The sequence below is a fragment of the Ursus arctos genome, unplaced genomic scaffold (genome assembly GCF_023065955.2).
Source record: "Ursus arctos isolate Adak ecotype North America unplaced genomic scaffold, UrsArc2.0 scaffold_16, whole genome shotgun sequence".
Taxonomy (NCBI): Eukaryota; Metazoa; Chordata; class Mammalia; order Carnivora; family Ursidae; genus Ursus; species Ursus arctos.
Genome location: NW_026622830.1, coordinates 60,335,473 through 60,351,009, shown reverse-complemented (window position 1 = coordinate 60,351,009; position 15,537 = coordinate 60,335,473). Strand labels below are relative to the sequence as shown.

Here is a 15,537-nt window from a genome sequence, read left to right as displayed (position 1 = left end):
GAGAAGCCTCAGAGTCAAAACCCTGATTAAGGAGGAAAGAGGCTCACGTTAACTCTCACCAGATGATTCTCAACCTCAACAAAGGTTCCATTCTTTGTCCCTTAGATGGGACAATCTGGAAGCACATCCCCAGTGGGACTGTGCCCCAGTTTCTCAGTGGTAGCCTCTTCATTAACACAGACACTGTATTGGCTGCCCCTCTACCTTCCTTTCCTTCTCCACTTCTCAACTTCCTGAAATGAGCTACTTATACTTAAGTGTTTTTCTCAGGGTCTGCTTCTCAGAGAACCAAATCAAAACAATCCTAGAGGTCTACAAGCCGTCTCTGGGCCCAGCAGCACATGAGAGGGATTCCAGAGGCTGCTGGAAGCCGTGTTAGTACAGCAATGCGGTTAGATGAACTGGAACCACAGAGACAGAAACAGCAGGCTAATGGTAATATGGGGGCTGGATTCTGTTGAACCACTTACAGAGAGACTGAGATTCCATATGACTGCAGGTGTGCAAGCGAGCCCGCCTGAGATCAGCTGAGCTTGCCTTCTATCAGCAGAACTGTAGACTTCCGAGCAATAACAAAGGGTGGTTATTTGGACGATAAGATTTGGGGTCATTTGTTATGCAGCAATAGTAACGCTACATGATGCTCGATTTTTTAAATTGAGCTATAACTGACAAAAGTGCATGTTTTTAAGGCATATAATGTGATAATCTGATATACAAGGAAAAAATTGCTCCTATGTGTTACCAAACAAGGAAGAAAAGTATGGAGGTGAGCACCATCGCTTCCAGTGAGGTGGAGGGTGGGCAGTGGAGGCCAGAGCTGACCTGCAGTTTTTAGGTGGAGGTGACATGATGTTTCCATGTCACTGTGGTGAGAGAGAATTGGAGGAAGGTCTGGCAGCAGAAGCAGCTACGAAAGTATCAGAGACTCTAGAATGAAACACATCAGCCTGGGAGTACTATCTACCCCCCAGGCCGTAACTTCTTGATTCTCAAAAATCCTCCATGATGCATAAAATGGGAGAAGATATTTGCAAAACATATATCTGAAGAAGACTTGCATCTAGAATATATAAACAATTCTTCTAACTCAATATTAAGAAAACCCAAGTTGGTTTTTTTTTAAGGGCAAAAGACCTGAACAGCCACTTTCCCAAAAAAGGTTTTAAAATGGCAACTATATGCATGAAAAGATGTGTAACATCATTAGTCATTAAGAAAATGAAAATGAGGGGCGCCTGGGTGGCTCAGTCATTAAGCATCTGCCTTCAGCTCAGGGTGTGGTCCCGGAGTCCTGGGATCGAGTCCCACATCAGGCTCCTCCGCTGCAGGCCTGCTTCTCCCTCTCACACTCCCCTTGCTTGTGTTCAATCTCTTACTATTGCTCTTTGTCAAATAAATTAAAAAAAACTTCAAAAAAAAAGGATATGACCCATTATCCTGGCAAGAGAGAACCCATCCCTGATCCACCAGATGCCAGCCAGGGAACAGTGGCTACCATGGATCGGACGCAGAGCCTGGGGCCTGGAGGGAACTGCTGCTTCAGAAGAACCGCATAAGGAGATGCACGAAGGCTGGAAATCCTGGCTCCTAGGTCAGCATAGATACTCATGGAACCAGGCTCAGGTGTGTCCTTTAAGGTACCCCTCCCATCTTTTCCCATCACACATAGCAAGCAGGAAAGGGAATCCAGAGATCATTGACAAGAATCCCAGAAAGATTCCAAACTTGGTAAACGGCCAACGGGGAGACTGAGGCTGGAAAGTCCTGAATGCCCTGAGTCCATCTGCAAATTATCTTCCTCTGGCTTTGTCCCCTTCACACGCAGGATTTGATCTCCTTCCGTGTTTTTCCCCACTAGGTGCTGATGCAGTTCCAGAGATTGAACTACAATATGACAAGTTCCAAATACGGGGGCAATACAAAACCAAACACAAAACCAAAAAAGCATCTCAACGGAAGGAGCAGGACACAGTCTTCCTGGCCTTAGAGCGGAGAAAGGCAACCCCAGTCCTGGGGCAGGAAGGCGCTCTGGGGCGTACAAGTCTTAAAGACTCCCACTTTCAGTGGTTGTTGCTATTCCTGGGAAAGTCCCTGCAACCTCTAAATCTCAGGAGTTCTGAGGGGCTGTCTCTGCTGTTTGCCCAAATTCATTGACTGAAATGGACGCGTGCTCTGAGTAAGGGGGATTTGGGGGTGCCCTCCAGTGGCTAGGGAGAAGGGCTGGCACTTCTCCTTCCTCCCACATACAGTAGCTGATGACTCTGGAAGATTTCCTAGGTCAGGAACGAATATGAGAGTCTGTGCAAGTTTTCCATTACTGTAGGAAGTAAAAGACCCAAACCACACACCGGGCTCTAAAACAAAACAAGGGCTTTAATCTCCTAACATGCAAATCTATCACGGTACTATTTAAAACAACTAAATGGTGCCCCCTACATAAGGAAATAGATGGGGGGAAGGGGTGTGGAGTAAATGGGCGCAAGGATGCAGCTGCTGAGGAATCCCTGCAGGGCCACTGGACACTTGCTCAGCCCTGAGGTTGACTGCGGCCAGTTCTTCTTCTTGAGTGCTGCTGACCAGCTAGGACCGGGGCTCCAGCTGGCAGGACAGGGTGTAGCTAAGGACAGAGGGACACCTGTGAGTTGCCCAGGAGCTTCCATTCAAGAGTCCCTGCCAGTGTTTGCCCACAGCTGGAGTCTGGCGCCCCGGCAACAAGGCCTGAGGCTGCCCAGGGAAGGAGGATCCCAGGAGTGGCCAGCAGAAAGAGTCCACCCCGAACCTCACCGACCCAGCTCCTGATGGGCCTCACCTCTCAGCCTCGCTGAGCGGCTCCATAGCCTGGAACCAGGCCCAAAAAGGATCCTCGGGCTCTAGGGTGTAATTCTCGGCAGCCACCTGGAGCAGCATGATGTCTGTCATGACTTGATATTCCTGAGCAGAGAGAGAAGCACAGGATGTATAGGGAGCCTGGGAGGGGGGGCGGGGAGCTGCAGGGTCTGGTGAGGGTAGAGCATCGGGACCGGGCACCCATCCCAGGTCCTGGCACACATTGCCATCCTCCTCCCTGCAGATTCATCTGGTCTCCACCTGTTCTCAGAGGTGAGTATCAGTAGCCCCTCCTCCGGGAAGTCCTCCTGGATGCCATGCTCTGTCCCCATCTCCTAACGGGATGGGACTTGCACTGCTTTCTTCTCAAGGGATCCCAGGAAATGTGAGGTGGAGGGGATGGAGCCAAGCAATGTTCTTCCCAGGGACATCTCTGAGGCCCACTCCCTACCCTTCCCTGCGGGAAGCGCCACATATGCTCACCTTATTTCTTTTCTGGTGGTTGATCTCATTCCCCTGGAATGCAGACAAAGTCCATCAGAATGAGGCCCCTGGTTCTTAGGAGCACTTGATTCCCATCCCTTCTCATGCTGCACCATGGCCAGGACCCGTGAGGGGGCCGTGCATACACAGATAGTGGGCCTGGGATCTAGGCCAGGCTCTGGGGTCCAGAGAAAGGAGGACATGGGGCAGATGGACTGGCTACAGGTCGGGACCCTGCAGCACCACCCTCTCGGAAGACAGTAGGGGAGGCCGAAGCCTCAGGCAGGAAGGGGCTGCTGCGGCTACTGAGGTGCTTGCTGACGTGGAGGGTCCTGACTTCATTCTCCCCCCACGGGCAAACTCACCGGGGGAGGCTGAGGTCCACTCAGACAGACCTCATGCAGCTTTGCCTTCAGGAAGCTCTGCTGCTTCACCAGTCTTCGGCACCGGGAGCCGTGGCCTAACTGCAGCCTCACCTCGCTCATCCCTGAGATGGGCAACAGCCCCCAGGCTCACAGGGTAGCCGTGAGGCTGTCATGAGGAGAGGTTTGCCGAGTCCTGAGAGCTCAGGGCTCAGTACAGGGGCGTTCTGCTCCCAAACCTCCGGATTCTGGTCCCTCCCCCACAATCCTCAGGCTCACCCACCTCCAGATAGTCCTCCATGGCGGTATCTAACATCACCAGCTCGGTGAGAAAAGTGCCAAGGAAAGGCACGACACCCTGTGTCATGAGGGGGAGGGTTGGGATGAGTCCCTGCTCGCTGGTGTCCACAGGGACCCTCCACTGAAAATGCTCCAGCCTCCTAGCCCACCGCAGGGGCTCACGTGGAGCAGCCTAGGACCCTTAGCAGCCTCCCCCCCACGGGTTCCCTTTCCCCTCCCCCTCCCAGAACATCAGACTCCTCCTCATCACCTTCAGGGCCTGCTTTTCAAAAATGCCAGGGAATGGAGCACTAGGTCGGTCCCTCCCCACCCGCAAAACCCATTCTCTATGGACCACTCTGGGCCCTCCTCCTGGTCCTTTTGAAATAAGAATTGTAGAAGCTGTGGCCCCAGGAGCCGCAGCTGGAGTGGGAAGGACCCCCCCTTCCTGATCTTTCCTTTTTGGGAGGCTTCCAGCCCTCAGGGAGGAGCCCTCCTCCTCCTCTGACTTTGGAGGCCCTGGGCCTCAGGCACACTCACCTTCTTCTGCATCCTCTTCTGGGCTCCCCGGAGGGCCATCACCAGGGTGGCAAATCTATTGGATGGTCGCTCCTGCAGGGCCAAGGACAAGTTCCTTGAGACCATCATACCCTCAGGCCACTTGCCCCCACCATCTTGGACGTCAGAACCTAGACATCTGACCTAACTCATACTGATCCTGAGGCCCCATTATCCAGAAGCAGGCCGTGAGTGATTCCAGAACAATCTCATTCCAACATTCACTCCATGTGTGACCTTGAGCTTGCAGCCTGGCCTCCCCAAGCCTGTTTTCTCATCGGGAAACATGACAACTCCACCTATCTCCCATGGTCTCCTGAGGACTCAGGGTCCTATTACTCTCATCATTGTTGTGGCCCTCAACCCAGCCCAACCCCATCACTGAGCACAGGTCTGTCCTCTGGGCTCTCCAGGTTTGTAGAGGCCCCCACCTGGACCAGCTGTCAACACAGAGAGAGAGGGTGTGTAGGCTAGGGAGTCTGCTTGGACACCACCTGCTTGCCCCCTCGCCGCCAACGGCATCCGCACCTAGGCTGTCGCCACATTCATGCCAAAGGCTTCCCCTCCCCAAGGAATGCTTCAGACCATTCCCGACTTCATCCACTCAGGATCCTATTCCCTCCCACCCCTCGTCTCTTTCCAGACCTGCACCTTCCAGGCTACCTTGATGAGCAGGTTCCTGCCCTGTGCGCTGTCCTTGCTGCACAGCTTTTGAAAGATCCTCAATGGCTTCCTGAAGAGAGGCAAGGGAGGCAGGATCAATCGACAAATAATGTGGCAGGGTTGAGTGCGAGTGCCTTTTCTTTGAGAACCCCAGAGTGTCAACCTGCCTGGTTGAGGGTTTCTTCTGGGATCCTCTGAGCACTAAGGTCTTTGTAGGACATGGGAGGGAGCTCTCATGTGGCTCGTCCTGGGCCTCCCTTCCCATATTCATTGAGAAACGCTGTTTGGGTCAATTTGGGGTTCAAATGGGCAGAGAGCTTAGTGGCTGTCAAGGAAACACGTGAAGAGATTTAATGCAGTTCAGCCCCGTGTGGGACATTTGGCAAAACTGATTTCTAAAGCGGGAGGCATGGTGGCCTCCTCACCAGGAAGGCTGAGAGACCTACCCACCAGCCCAGGTCCTGTGGTCGGGGTTTGCCGCCTCCCAGAAGGTCCAAGCTGCCTGAGGGGGAAGAGGACAAGCCTCAGGGAGCTCCCTCGTCCATCCTGGTCCCTCCATGGACAGAGGCCTACTCACCTGGAAACCTTCCCCCACGTGTTCTCGAGGCGGTGAATGGAGACACTCTGTAGAGCCGAGAGGATGGCATGTAAGGACGAGTAGTTCCTCAGGGTTTGACAGGCCTGGGGAGGGAAGAGAATGGGATGTCACTTGGGGAGCCGGCACCTTATTGGCTCTCAAGCTTCAGTCCCCCTCAGGGGAAAGTGCTCCTGCTGGAGGAAGCCGCTGTCCAGGGACCTGCCGAAGGGCACACGTGAGGCCCAGAGGAGGAGGAAGATTTTACCTCACTCCAAGGAAGGAGCCAGGCAGAAACGGAGCATCCCAGCATGGGGCCATGCAAGGCAAGGTCAGCATGCCCCTGGACGGAAGAGCCTAGGGACTGCACAGTCCCTAGGGCAAAGACCAGGGCCTTCCACCCTGAGACCTGATCAAGGGAAGAGCAGTGCCCGAGACTCAGGAGAGCACCTCGGCTGGGCTTCCCGTTGCATACCTTGGCCACCTTGATCCAGTGCTCCACCACCATGGCCCTGTCCCGGGCTGTCATGCTTGGGTTGCCAAGGCAGGTGGTGATGACACACTTGGCCACACCATTGAACTGGGCGACAGTGGCCCGGACTGTGGGTGCCAGGTGCTCATTGCCAGGCTTGTTGCGCTTGGACCAGACGGAGCCCAGGCACTGATGGGGCAGCAGCTTCTTGAACAGCTCCTAGAGAACAGGCGGACCTTGGTTCACCCAGCCATTTCCCATGCAAGACTCATGTCCTACGTAGGGGTCACAGGTCAGAGCTGGACCTCAGGGAGCTGAGAATCTGGCCTGAGCCTGGTTCGAGACTGTGGATTTCATTCCATTGTTTTTCCCTGAGGGAACCCAGTACACAATGACCCAGGAGCAAACAGAGCAAGGGAAGGAAGGAGGGCATTGGCACCCTGATCATGCTCAGGAACTCCCAGCTCCAGGTGGCACTGCAAGGTGGTCCAACCCAAGGGGGCTTCTTCCCCTCCCCTCCAACTGGTCATCCCCCTGGTCCTTCCCCCCTTTCAGATGCACATTCTCACACGGGAGCTGCAACCACACGTTTTTCCGTCTGCCCTGTCCTCATGGACACATCAGATGCCTAATCAATGCTGAGGGTACTCATCCTCCAAGTCACATGAGTGGGTGACCCATGGACTTGACTGAACACAGGGAGCTGCCCTCCTCCACCCACGGGACCAGGGCCTGCCCATTGGTCTCTCCATTCTGGCTCATTTCTTCTCCCTAGTACCTCCGTATCAGTGCTTATCAGGGTCTCTCGCTACAGTCCGCAGCTGGACAGTGAAAGCTTGGGGCTAAGCGCCTTGATGGGTTGACAGGGTTGGGAAGTGGTGGAGCTGAGATTTGGTCCCAGACCATAGGAGTCCACATCAGGGAAAGGCAGGTGTGGGGCAGGTGAGAGCAGAAGGAAGGCGTGCCCCTGGCCCACCCTGAGAGCCCAGCTGCTCACCGCATCCATATACGTGAGCTGCTCTGCCACCAGCCTGGGAGGGAAGTCCAGGAGGTCGGGCTTCTCCTCACCCAGCTGGTTCTTTGGGGTGACCCAGCGGTGGCAGGAAGCCTCTGGGGCCGCGGTGGGCTCTGTGGCTGTTGCTTGAGTGAAACTTTCCAGCAAAAAGGGTGGTCCAGCTGACTGCTGCTCAGCACCCGGCACACATGCAGAAGATGGGAGCACGGGTTGCAGTTCTGGAACAGCTGACAGAGGGGAGGCTGGCTCTGACACCGCAGGTGACAGTTGACACAGAGCCGGGGTCGCCTCTAGCTCTATAGGAGGCCCTGTTCCTGGCTCTGCCGCTGGAAGGAGCCCTGGAGCTGGCACTGGGGCAGGAGACAGAGAAAGGTTCATCCACATCACTGACTTTCCGGATGCCTTTGCAAAACCAGGACAGACCCCATGGCCTTGAAAGGAATACCCAGCCCATGAACCACATCCCAGTTAGCCTTCCCAGCTTGCCATCCCCCTTACCCTCCACCTCTGCCTCAGTGAGCGCCAGAAGTTCCCGCTGCATCAGGAGAAGGGGGACATGGTTTGTCAGGTCCCAGGCATGCCACTTCAGAACCATGGCCCCATGCACATAGGCCACCTTGATCTCGACACGGTCACGGCCCAGGGACTGATAGATAGCCTGCAAATTCTGGTCAGGCCAGGTACCCAAGAAGGGAGACAGGGTGCTGGGGAGAGTCATATGTGGAGCAGAGTCAGAGGCCTGGCCTTGCATTGCACATGCTACTCCCACAGCACCGTTCTTTCTGTATGGGTCCCAGAGGATGGCCCCAGCCCCCTTCCAACCCCTCTCTAGCTGCCCTCGTAGTGGGAGGCCTGGTCCTCCAGAAAACCTGAATGAGTCTGGTTTTTCCACTTCTCCTCTCCTCTACCTGGCCATGGGCCTGATCTACTCTATCCTCCATGCACACCAGTATCAAGGCTCAGGTTGGAGGCAGATTTGTGAGTGGTCGGCTCAGCACACCCTCGGTTCTTGGCCCCTGTTGGGGTGGTCAGCGGGGAGGGGCAGGCAGAGCAAGTTGGGACCGTCAAAGGGATGGGTGTTTCAGGCACCCACTGAGCCCAGACTGTGCTCTGCCGACCAGAGGGCCCGGGACCCCGTCCACAGCCTTCTTTGACTCATTTGCTTCTTCACATGAAGCCCCCCAGATGAAGCCCACCCACTGGAAATCAAGAGATCGGTGAGATCCCTGGTTTGGCAAATCCCTCCCCAGCCACCACCCCTGTAGTCCCCCACCCTGCTCTGTGGAGGCAGCCAGCCCTGCTTCTGGACCCAAACCCCTGTCCCAGTTTTACTTGATCATTTCATCTGTCCTATGATCCAGCTCTCGGTGGATCCTTTCAAAGCTAGAGGAGGCTACGAAGATGTCACATCTAACAACCATTGGAGATGCGTGCTTAGGGTGTGCAGAGTGCCTATCTGACCCTCTGACTAGAACTGAGACCCAGACACTGTATCTCCTCTCTCCATTCACATTCCTAGGTGCTTAATATACATTCTTGAACGACTACTTCCCAGCCCGCACTTTCCAAATCCTGAGTGGCCCGTGGGCTGGTCTGCCTGCTCCCAGTGTGCCCCTGAGCTGCTCACACAAAGGACAACTACCAGAACCATCTAGATGGAATCTCAGAAGTCCTTTGCACATGGGGAAACTGCCTGCTTTGCATTTCCTTTCGTCAACCCAGAAGGGCCACCGGCCTGTGAGGGTTGCACTTGAGAGCTTCTTGACCGGAGAGAGAGAACTATTAAGCAAGAAGATGCCCAGCACGTCCAGGAGCCCTTTCTACAGAGCCAAGCACCAGAGTAGCCCGTGCCATGTTTCCTCCCATGATTTCCTACAGTAACTGTATGAGGTTCATCCTCTTAACCACCCCACTTTTCAGAAGAGGAAAGGGAAGGTCAGAGAGGGGTAGTGCCATTCCCGAGATGTACACCCAGTAGATAGGAGGCTCACCCTGTGCTGTGCATGGGGTGGGCACTCACCTATTGAACTGCTGGCCCAGGACCTGTGTGGCTGAAGTGAACATCTCGTACATGCAGAAGATCGTTGAGGTGGTTGAGATGCTCCCATCTGGGAAGGATGGCACCAGGGACTGTACAAAACGCTCCATTGTGCCTTCTCGGAGCCTCAGCATCGTCTGGGCCTCATCCAGGGACAGGGATGATTCCTTTTCCCACCAGGTAGAGAAGGGGGGTGTGGGGGGCAATGGAGTCAGCTTCAACACCACGAACCACCAGGATGATCAGGGTCTGGGGCTCAGACCAGAGAGTCCCATCCCTTCGGGAACTTGTGCAAGAAAAGGGACTTGAGGGCCCACCTAGAAAAGGCTCTAGGCTTGAAAGTACAATTGCCTTTAGGGGTGAAATGAGAAAGCATTGGTCACTTCAACACATCTTGTTAGCTGAGCCACCACAGCCTTTCTCTCTCTGAATAGGCTTTATTAAGAACTGTATGCCTTTGAGTCATCAGTCAACATCCCTACTGCAGACAGGAGAAAGCAGAGGCTTAGCATCTCCAACGCTGCTCAAGATCATAGACGTTGGGCCTGAGAACTGTCCAGAGCATGGAATGCATGGCATTTCCCTATGCTGCTGCGGCCTGGTCTGTTCCTAAGGTGGGGAGAAAGGTTCAGGGGAAATCCACCTTCCTCGGCAGGCCCCAGGGGAGCTGGTTGTTTCTAGTGTGGGTTCTGGCCTTGCCGTGATCATCTGTGGGTCCTGAGATTGGACATCAATCTGGACCTGTTCTCACCCCAGACCAGCATTGGATGTTGTTGTGGGCCGAGGCACCTGCTGCTTGTCAAGGGAGATGGAGTAGCTGAGCCTTTGGAGCAAGCAGCTCCTCAAAGATGGCCTGGATTGAACTCTGAAAAGACAGAGTCCACTACCTGGGCCAGGAGGCATCAGAGGCCTTCCACCCAATCCGTGCTTGAAAGGCTGATTCACGGTGGCAGACAACCTCCCATATGGAGGTCCAAAAAGACACATGAGGACACAGCTTGTGACCCGGGGGACATACAATGAGTCGATGTGCTCTGAGAGGTGATACGTTACAGAGGAACATATAGAATGGCTTCTTCCCACCGTTCCTTTTATGTTCAATCACCCTGTGTGGGGTGAGGATTCATAAGGCCTTGGACACGTTCTCCAAGGACAGTGGAGCTGGGTTCTACACAGGATGGCTGGGGTGAGTCAAGAAAATACTCAAAACAGTAGCAAAATGCAAAGACACTCATGGCTGCGGGAAAAGTCACACAAAACAGAATGAAACAGAATAACCCACGCCCCAAACTGCAAAAAACACGAACACTATTCTCTACCATTCCCACCTATGGGAAGAGTGTCTTCCTACTTTCTCCCACAGCTGGTGGTGGAGGTGTGGATACTGTGATGACTTTGTGGTTGGGCCTGTGGGGCACTCATGTGGAAACACCATGGGAGGGCCCCAGGTTTGTCCCCATATTTGTGTGGGGGCCCTGGGTGTGTGGAACCCTCTTCCCATTCTCACCTCAGAGCGGCACTGATCCTGGGTGGCCTGGTGCACCTGCCACTTGTCTAGGGCGTTGTAGTTGAAGTCCCAGACCAGCTCTTCGATGACCTCCTGGGTGCAGCTCTGAAAATGCAGTGCCCCATAGACATGGGGTCAAGAGACATTAGTGTCCTCCCAGGACATTGCCACAAGGGGCCACCCGCATTAGAAATCCTGTTCTCCAGTTGAGGCAAAGAGGGGCAGCTGAAAAGACATCGAGCAAGGAGGTAGCCGGATGAAACTCTAGAGCTCATGATTAACATCGAGGTAGTTGAGCTTGGTCCCCAGTGCTCAGCTTCTCATCCTGCCTGCTATGACCTGGGGTGTGAACATGAAAGATGGGCCAGGCTTCCAACACCTGGCTGCTTCCTTCTGCCCAGGAAGGGTGTGTCCCACATCCTCTGTCCCCTTCTCTACACATAGACAACCAGCCCCCCACCCCAACACACACACAGGGACACACATAATGAGGGGCAAGAGGTGTGGGCCTGCTGAGGTGGCATCACAGTTGTTGCCTGCTCTCCAGTGGGCTGCCCTGAGCTGCCTCGTGTTACCTGTTGGTGTCTCCTGCCACATGTCCAGAGGGCTCGGAAAAGCGGGCTGAGCCGACGTCTACAATTATTTGCAAGTCTCTCTCTCTGGGCTTGCCTGGGCCCAGAGACCCTGAAGGGAGGAAGGCAGCAAGAGAACATCCTGTTCTCTCGAACGTCTCCACTCAAGTGAGCTGGAGAGCAGGTTGTCTTTTGAATCTGGGTGCCCGGTTACCAGAGTTCTAAGTTCAGTTGGGGCCTATCACAGAGGAAGTGAGGTCACTCTTTCAAGATTCTAATCCCTGGGACCATGTGTTCAGTCAGACCTATCCAGAGCCCCTTCTTGGCAGTTGACTCCTTAGCTTTCTCCCCCATGTCATCTCCTTAACTGGACACAATGAGCCAAAAAGGCCATAGCCACCACTCTCTGGAAATGGAACTAGGGTCTGAAGCTTCAGGAGGCAGAGCTGAATTCAGACCTTACGTTCTGTGTTTCTTTGCGCACTTGTGTGTCCTATGTCATTGTGTCTCTCACGTAGTCCCCACTTTCCCAGCCTGCAGTGTGGGGATCAGGCTAGAATCTACTTCCTTGGGACATCCTCTGGTGTCTGTGGATAAGAGTATTTATTACATGTGTGGGGTGGTCCCCTGTGTATCTGAGGCACAATTTTCAAGATGGAAGAATTACAAGAAGGGGTGGGACTTGGCATGGAGTGCTGCTCAGAAGAGGCCTGGGTTCCAGCCCTGTAATACTGCAACTGTCACTTTCCCTCTTGGCCTCATTTTAAGGTGGGCACCATGATGGTCTGGAAAAGCAAGAAGATGCAGGCATTGTCATCCTCTGTAGTAAAACCATGCAATTGTTTCTCGTTATATGAAGAACGAGACCCCGTTACCTCGTTTGGGTCTATGAGGGGAGCGGCTTTCACCATGGCTCCTAGGGATCCTGACCTGTGGTATAGGCATCAGACTGTAACCGCTAAGTGGTCAGTGACTGGCTTTTGACCCACAGGACATATTCAACGTGATGAAGTACCATGCCTAGAGCTTCTCTACATGTCATGCAAAGAGTTTCTCACTCCCTAGTTACTTTCCATCATGTTCCACTACTCACTCCTTCCCTTTCCCTTCTTCTTCTCTCTCTCTGAACCTGAACCAAGCACCGATGTTTTGAGCTGCCATCTACAGAGGCTCACAGGACAGAGAACGGAGGCAGTGCCAAGGCCAAAAGACACACAGGAACTCAGGTTCTGAGTCCAGATGGCATCCCGAGTCACGTGAGCCAACTTATGACAAAATCCTCTTCCAGTATGGCCCTGGTCACAGCCGCAGCCACTGACACACCTTGAGCCTGGGGAACCATGCTAATTTGGGCCCGCATTCTTCACCCACAAATACTGTTAGAAATTAAAGCGATGCACCTGCACATGCAGGGTATCAGGGCAATGCAGTCCCGGGGCAACTCTAGATAAGTAACAGTCTCCCAGGCCTCAGCATCTGTCCCTGCCTTCCTCCCTCCCCTCTGCTCTCCTCCTAGTGTCCCTGCAGCCACCCTGGCTGCCTTTTTCACTCCTCTGGCCAAACTGGCTTCTGTTATTGAGTGTCTGCAGCACAAGTCACTTCTTCCTGAAACGCTGCTCCCTGACGTGTGCAGGCCTAGCTCCCTTTGGTCAATCTGTTCTCAGCAACCTCAGCCTCAGTGAGGCCTTTCATATCTTTCCATGCAGTGACTCCCCAGCCTTCCTCCGTAGCACACTTCATTCCTAGTACAGAGCGCTTGCTCTTTTCTTTTACGTGCGTTCACTTTGGAGCTTTGGTCCATGTGTAGACTGGGAGCTCCTAAAGCAAAGGAGCCCTAGGTAATTTCAGCTCCGCGCACGGGCCCAGCAAGATACCTGGCATAGGGCAGTGCTCAGTGTGTAGTTACTCAATGAATAATTGAGAAGATCTTGGAGCCCACCTCCCCTCTTAAGCACCTAGACTGCAGAATGCTACTAAAACTTTCAAGCTGTTTCTGGGCAGGGGCGACAACCACAATGGCCTCTGCCTGACTCTTCCTGCTCCAGTTCCTCCAGCAGAACTCACCAGGTACCATGGACAAGGAAGCGCCCTGCACCCAGTTCTCCAGCTCTGGTGGCACAGCTCCACGCAGGCACACCAGCAAAAAAAGCCATGCCTTTTCTCGGGGGTCCTCAACGCAGTGCCTTTGCAGAGTCACAGAGCAAAGGAGCAGGATCTCTATTTTTCCCTTCTCTGTGGAATCTGAGACAAAGAAGAGAAAAGGAGGAAGACTAACTCAGAACAAGAAATCAGATAGAAGTAACCAGAAGCAGAGGGCGGAGGGGGTGCGGGAACTGAGTGAATGGTGAAAAGGTACAAATTCCAGTTTCAGATCAATAAGGAATAGGGATTTACAGTACACCCCAGGACTACAGTTCATTACTGCTCTATGGTGTATTTGAGAGGTGTGAAAAGAGCAAGTTCTGAGAGTTCTCATCACAAAGAAAAACCTCTCTTTCTTTTCTTTTTACTTCATTTTTGTATCTCTAGAGATGATGATGGCGGCGGACTAAATTTATTCTGGCGATCGTTTCACAGTATACGAAAGGAACATCATTACGCCAGGTATCTTAAACATACACAGTTCTGTATGTCAAATGTATCAAAACAACTGGAGCAAAAAAATATTTTAATATTCATAGAGAGCATCAGGAAATTGGACATGGTAAAAAGAACGTCACGTAAACAAAACTGAAAACAGCAGAACCGAAAGCCAGTAGGTTATCCTAGGGGTTAAAAACTTCAAGCCATTGGCATAGAAAGTTGATTCTGAAATTAAAAATCAGTGAATTAAAATTAAAGCAGATGAAATAGAATTTTAAAATTTTGTTCCATTTAACAATTTGTCAAAGAATAGAAAGTCTTAATAAGTGACCTCAGATAGTAACTTTTGAAAAAACTGTTCATGTTTTGGAAAATTCTGATTGTAAGCTTCCAAGTGGGCACAGAATGAGAACATTTTGTTTGATCAAAGTCGCCTCATGGAAAATGGCTGAAGCAAAATGTCTGAGATAGGACCTAAACAAAAGGATATAAATGGCTAGACGAAATTGTCCTGAGTTCGTTTCTCCGTATTTGCAGTTTACATTTATTTTCATGTCGTTAAGTCCATTAAGTTCATGGAGTACATTCTAAGGGTATTCCATGCATTAATATGTTTGAACAACCTCCCTGTAACCCAGCTTCACATCTCATTGTATCTTGTAAAACTCAAACTCTATACCATGAATCAGAAACTTCCGATGACCGCCTACTTCCAGCCCTTGGCAACACCATTCTACTGTCTTTGGCAATTTACTCTAGGTAGGTCCTAAGAGTGAAGTCAAAGTGTGTATTTTCATGAATACTCATCTACTTAGCATAATATCCTCAAGGTTCACCCATGTTGTGGCATATGTCAATGTCTTCTTCCACTTTGAAGAATCAATGCTATTCCAATATGTGTACATACAACATCTGTTCCTCCCTCGACAGATACTTGGATTGCTTTCATGGTTAAGCTATTATGAATAATGATGCCATGAAAATGTGTGTTCAGATATGTCTTCAAGACCATGCTGTCAATTAATTTGGGTATACACCCCAGAAGTGGAGTTACTGGAACACATAGTAAGTCTAATTTTAATTTTTTTTGAAACTACCATACTGATTTCACAACTATGCTGTTAAACATCCCTACCACACACATTGAATAAGGCTTCCATCTTCTCCACATCTTGGCCAACACTTGCTCTTTTTTTCCCTTCTGATTGCTTTTTTTTTTTTTTTTTGGAAGAGTCATCTTAAAGGATGTAAAATGGTATCTCATTGCTTTTTATAATTTGCATTTCCCTTAACATTAGTGATGTATCTTTTCAAATTTCTTTTCACGTGCACATCTTTGAGGATATGCCTATTCCCAATTTGCACATTCACGCATTGCATTCATTTTGTTGTCTGTTGTTGAGTTCATGTGATCTCTATTCATTCTGGATATTGAGCCCCTGCCAGATAGACAGTTTGCAAATATGGTCTCCCATCTTGTGGATTGTGTTTTTACTTCATTGCTAATGTCTTTAACGTCACAAAGATTGTAAGTATTCTGAATGTCCTGTACGTGAATTTATTTTTCTTTTCTATCCTGTGCCTTGCAGGTCATATCCATTA

The 15,537-nt window shown here is 51.7% G+C and overlaps 1 protein-coding gene across 1 annotated transcript; it reads right to left on the bottom strand.

The window, feature by feature from the left end:
* Positions 1-2,356: 2,356 nt before the first annotated feature.
* On the bottom strand, positions 2,357-12,789 carry LOC130543904 (ral guanine nucleotide dissociation stimulator-like). The gene is made up of 11 exons (XM_057313020.1): positions 10,781-12,789; positions 9,256-9,440; positions 7,734-7,939; positions 7,218-7,585; positions 6,224-6,439; positions 5,752-5,855; positions 5,175-5,244; positions 4,494-4,565; positions 3,313-3,345; positions 2,813-2,934; positions 2,357-2,620 (listed from the first exon to the last, which is right to left on the bottom strand). The coding sequence occupies exons 2-11, from the start codon at positions 9,405-9,407 to the stop codon at positions 2,584-2,586; spliced, it is 1,380 nt and encodes a 459-aa protein (XP_057169003.1). The 5' UTR covers positions 9,408-9,440; positions 10,781-12,789; the 3' UTR covers positions 2,357-2,583.
* Between the last annotated feature and the right edge of the window lie 2,748 nt (positions 12,790-15,537).

Coding starts and splice junctions, on each gene's coding strand:
- LOC130543904 (XM_057313020.1), bottom strand. CDS start 9,407: ATGCTGAGGCTCCGAGAAGGCACAATGGAGCGTTTTGTACAGTCCCTG. Junction 5,856..6,223: donor ACTGGATCAAGGTGGCCAAG/GTATGCAACGGG, acceptor TTCCCTCCCCAG/GCCTGTCAAACCCTGAGGAA. Junction 3,346..4,493: donor AGAAGAGGATGCAGAAGAAG/GTGAGTGTGCCT, acceptor TCTGCATTCCAG/GGGAATGAGATCAACCACCA.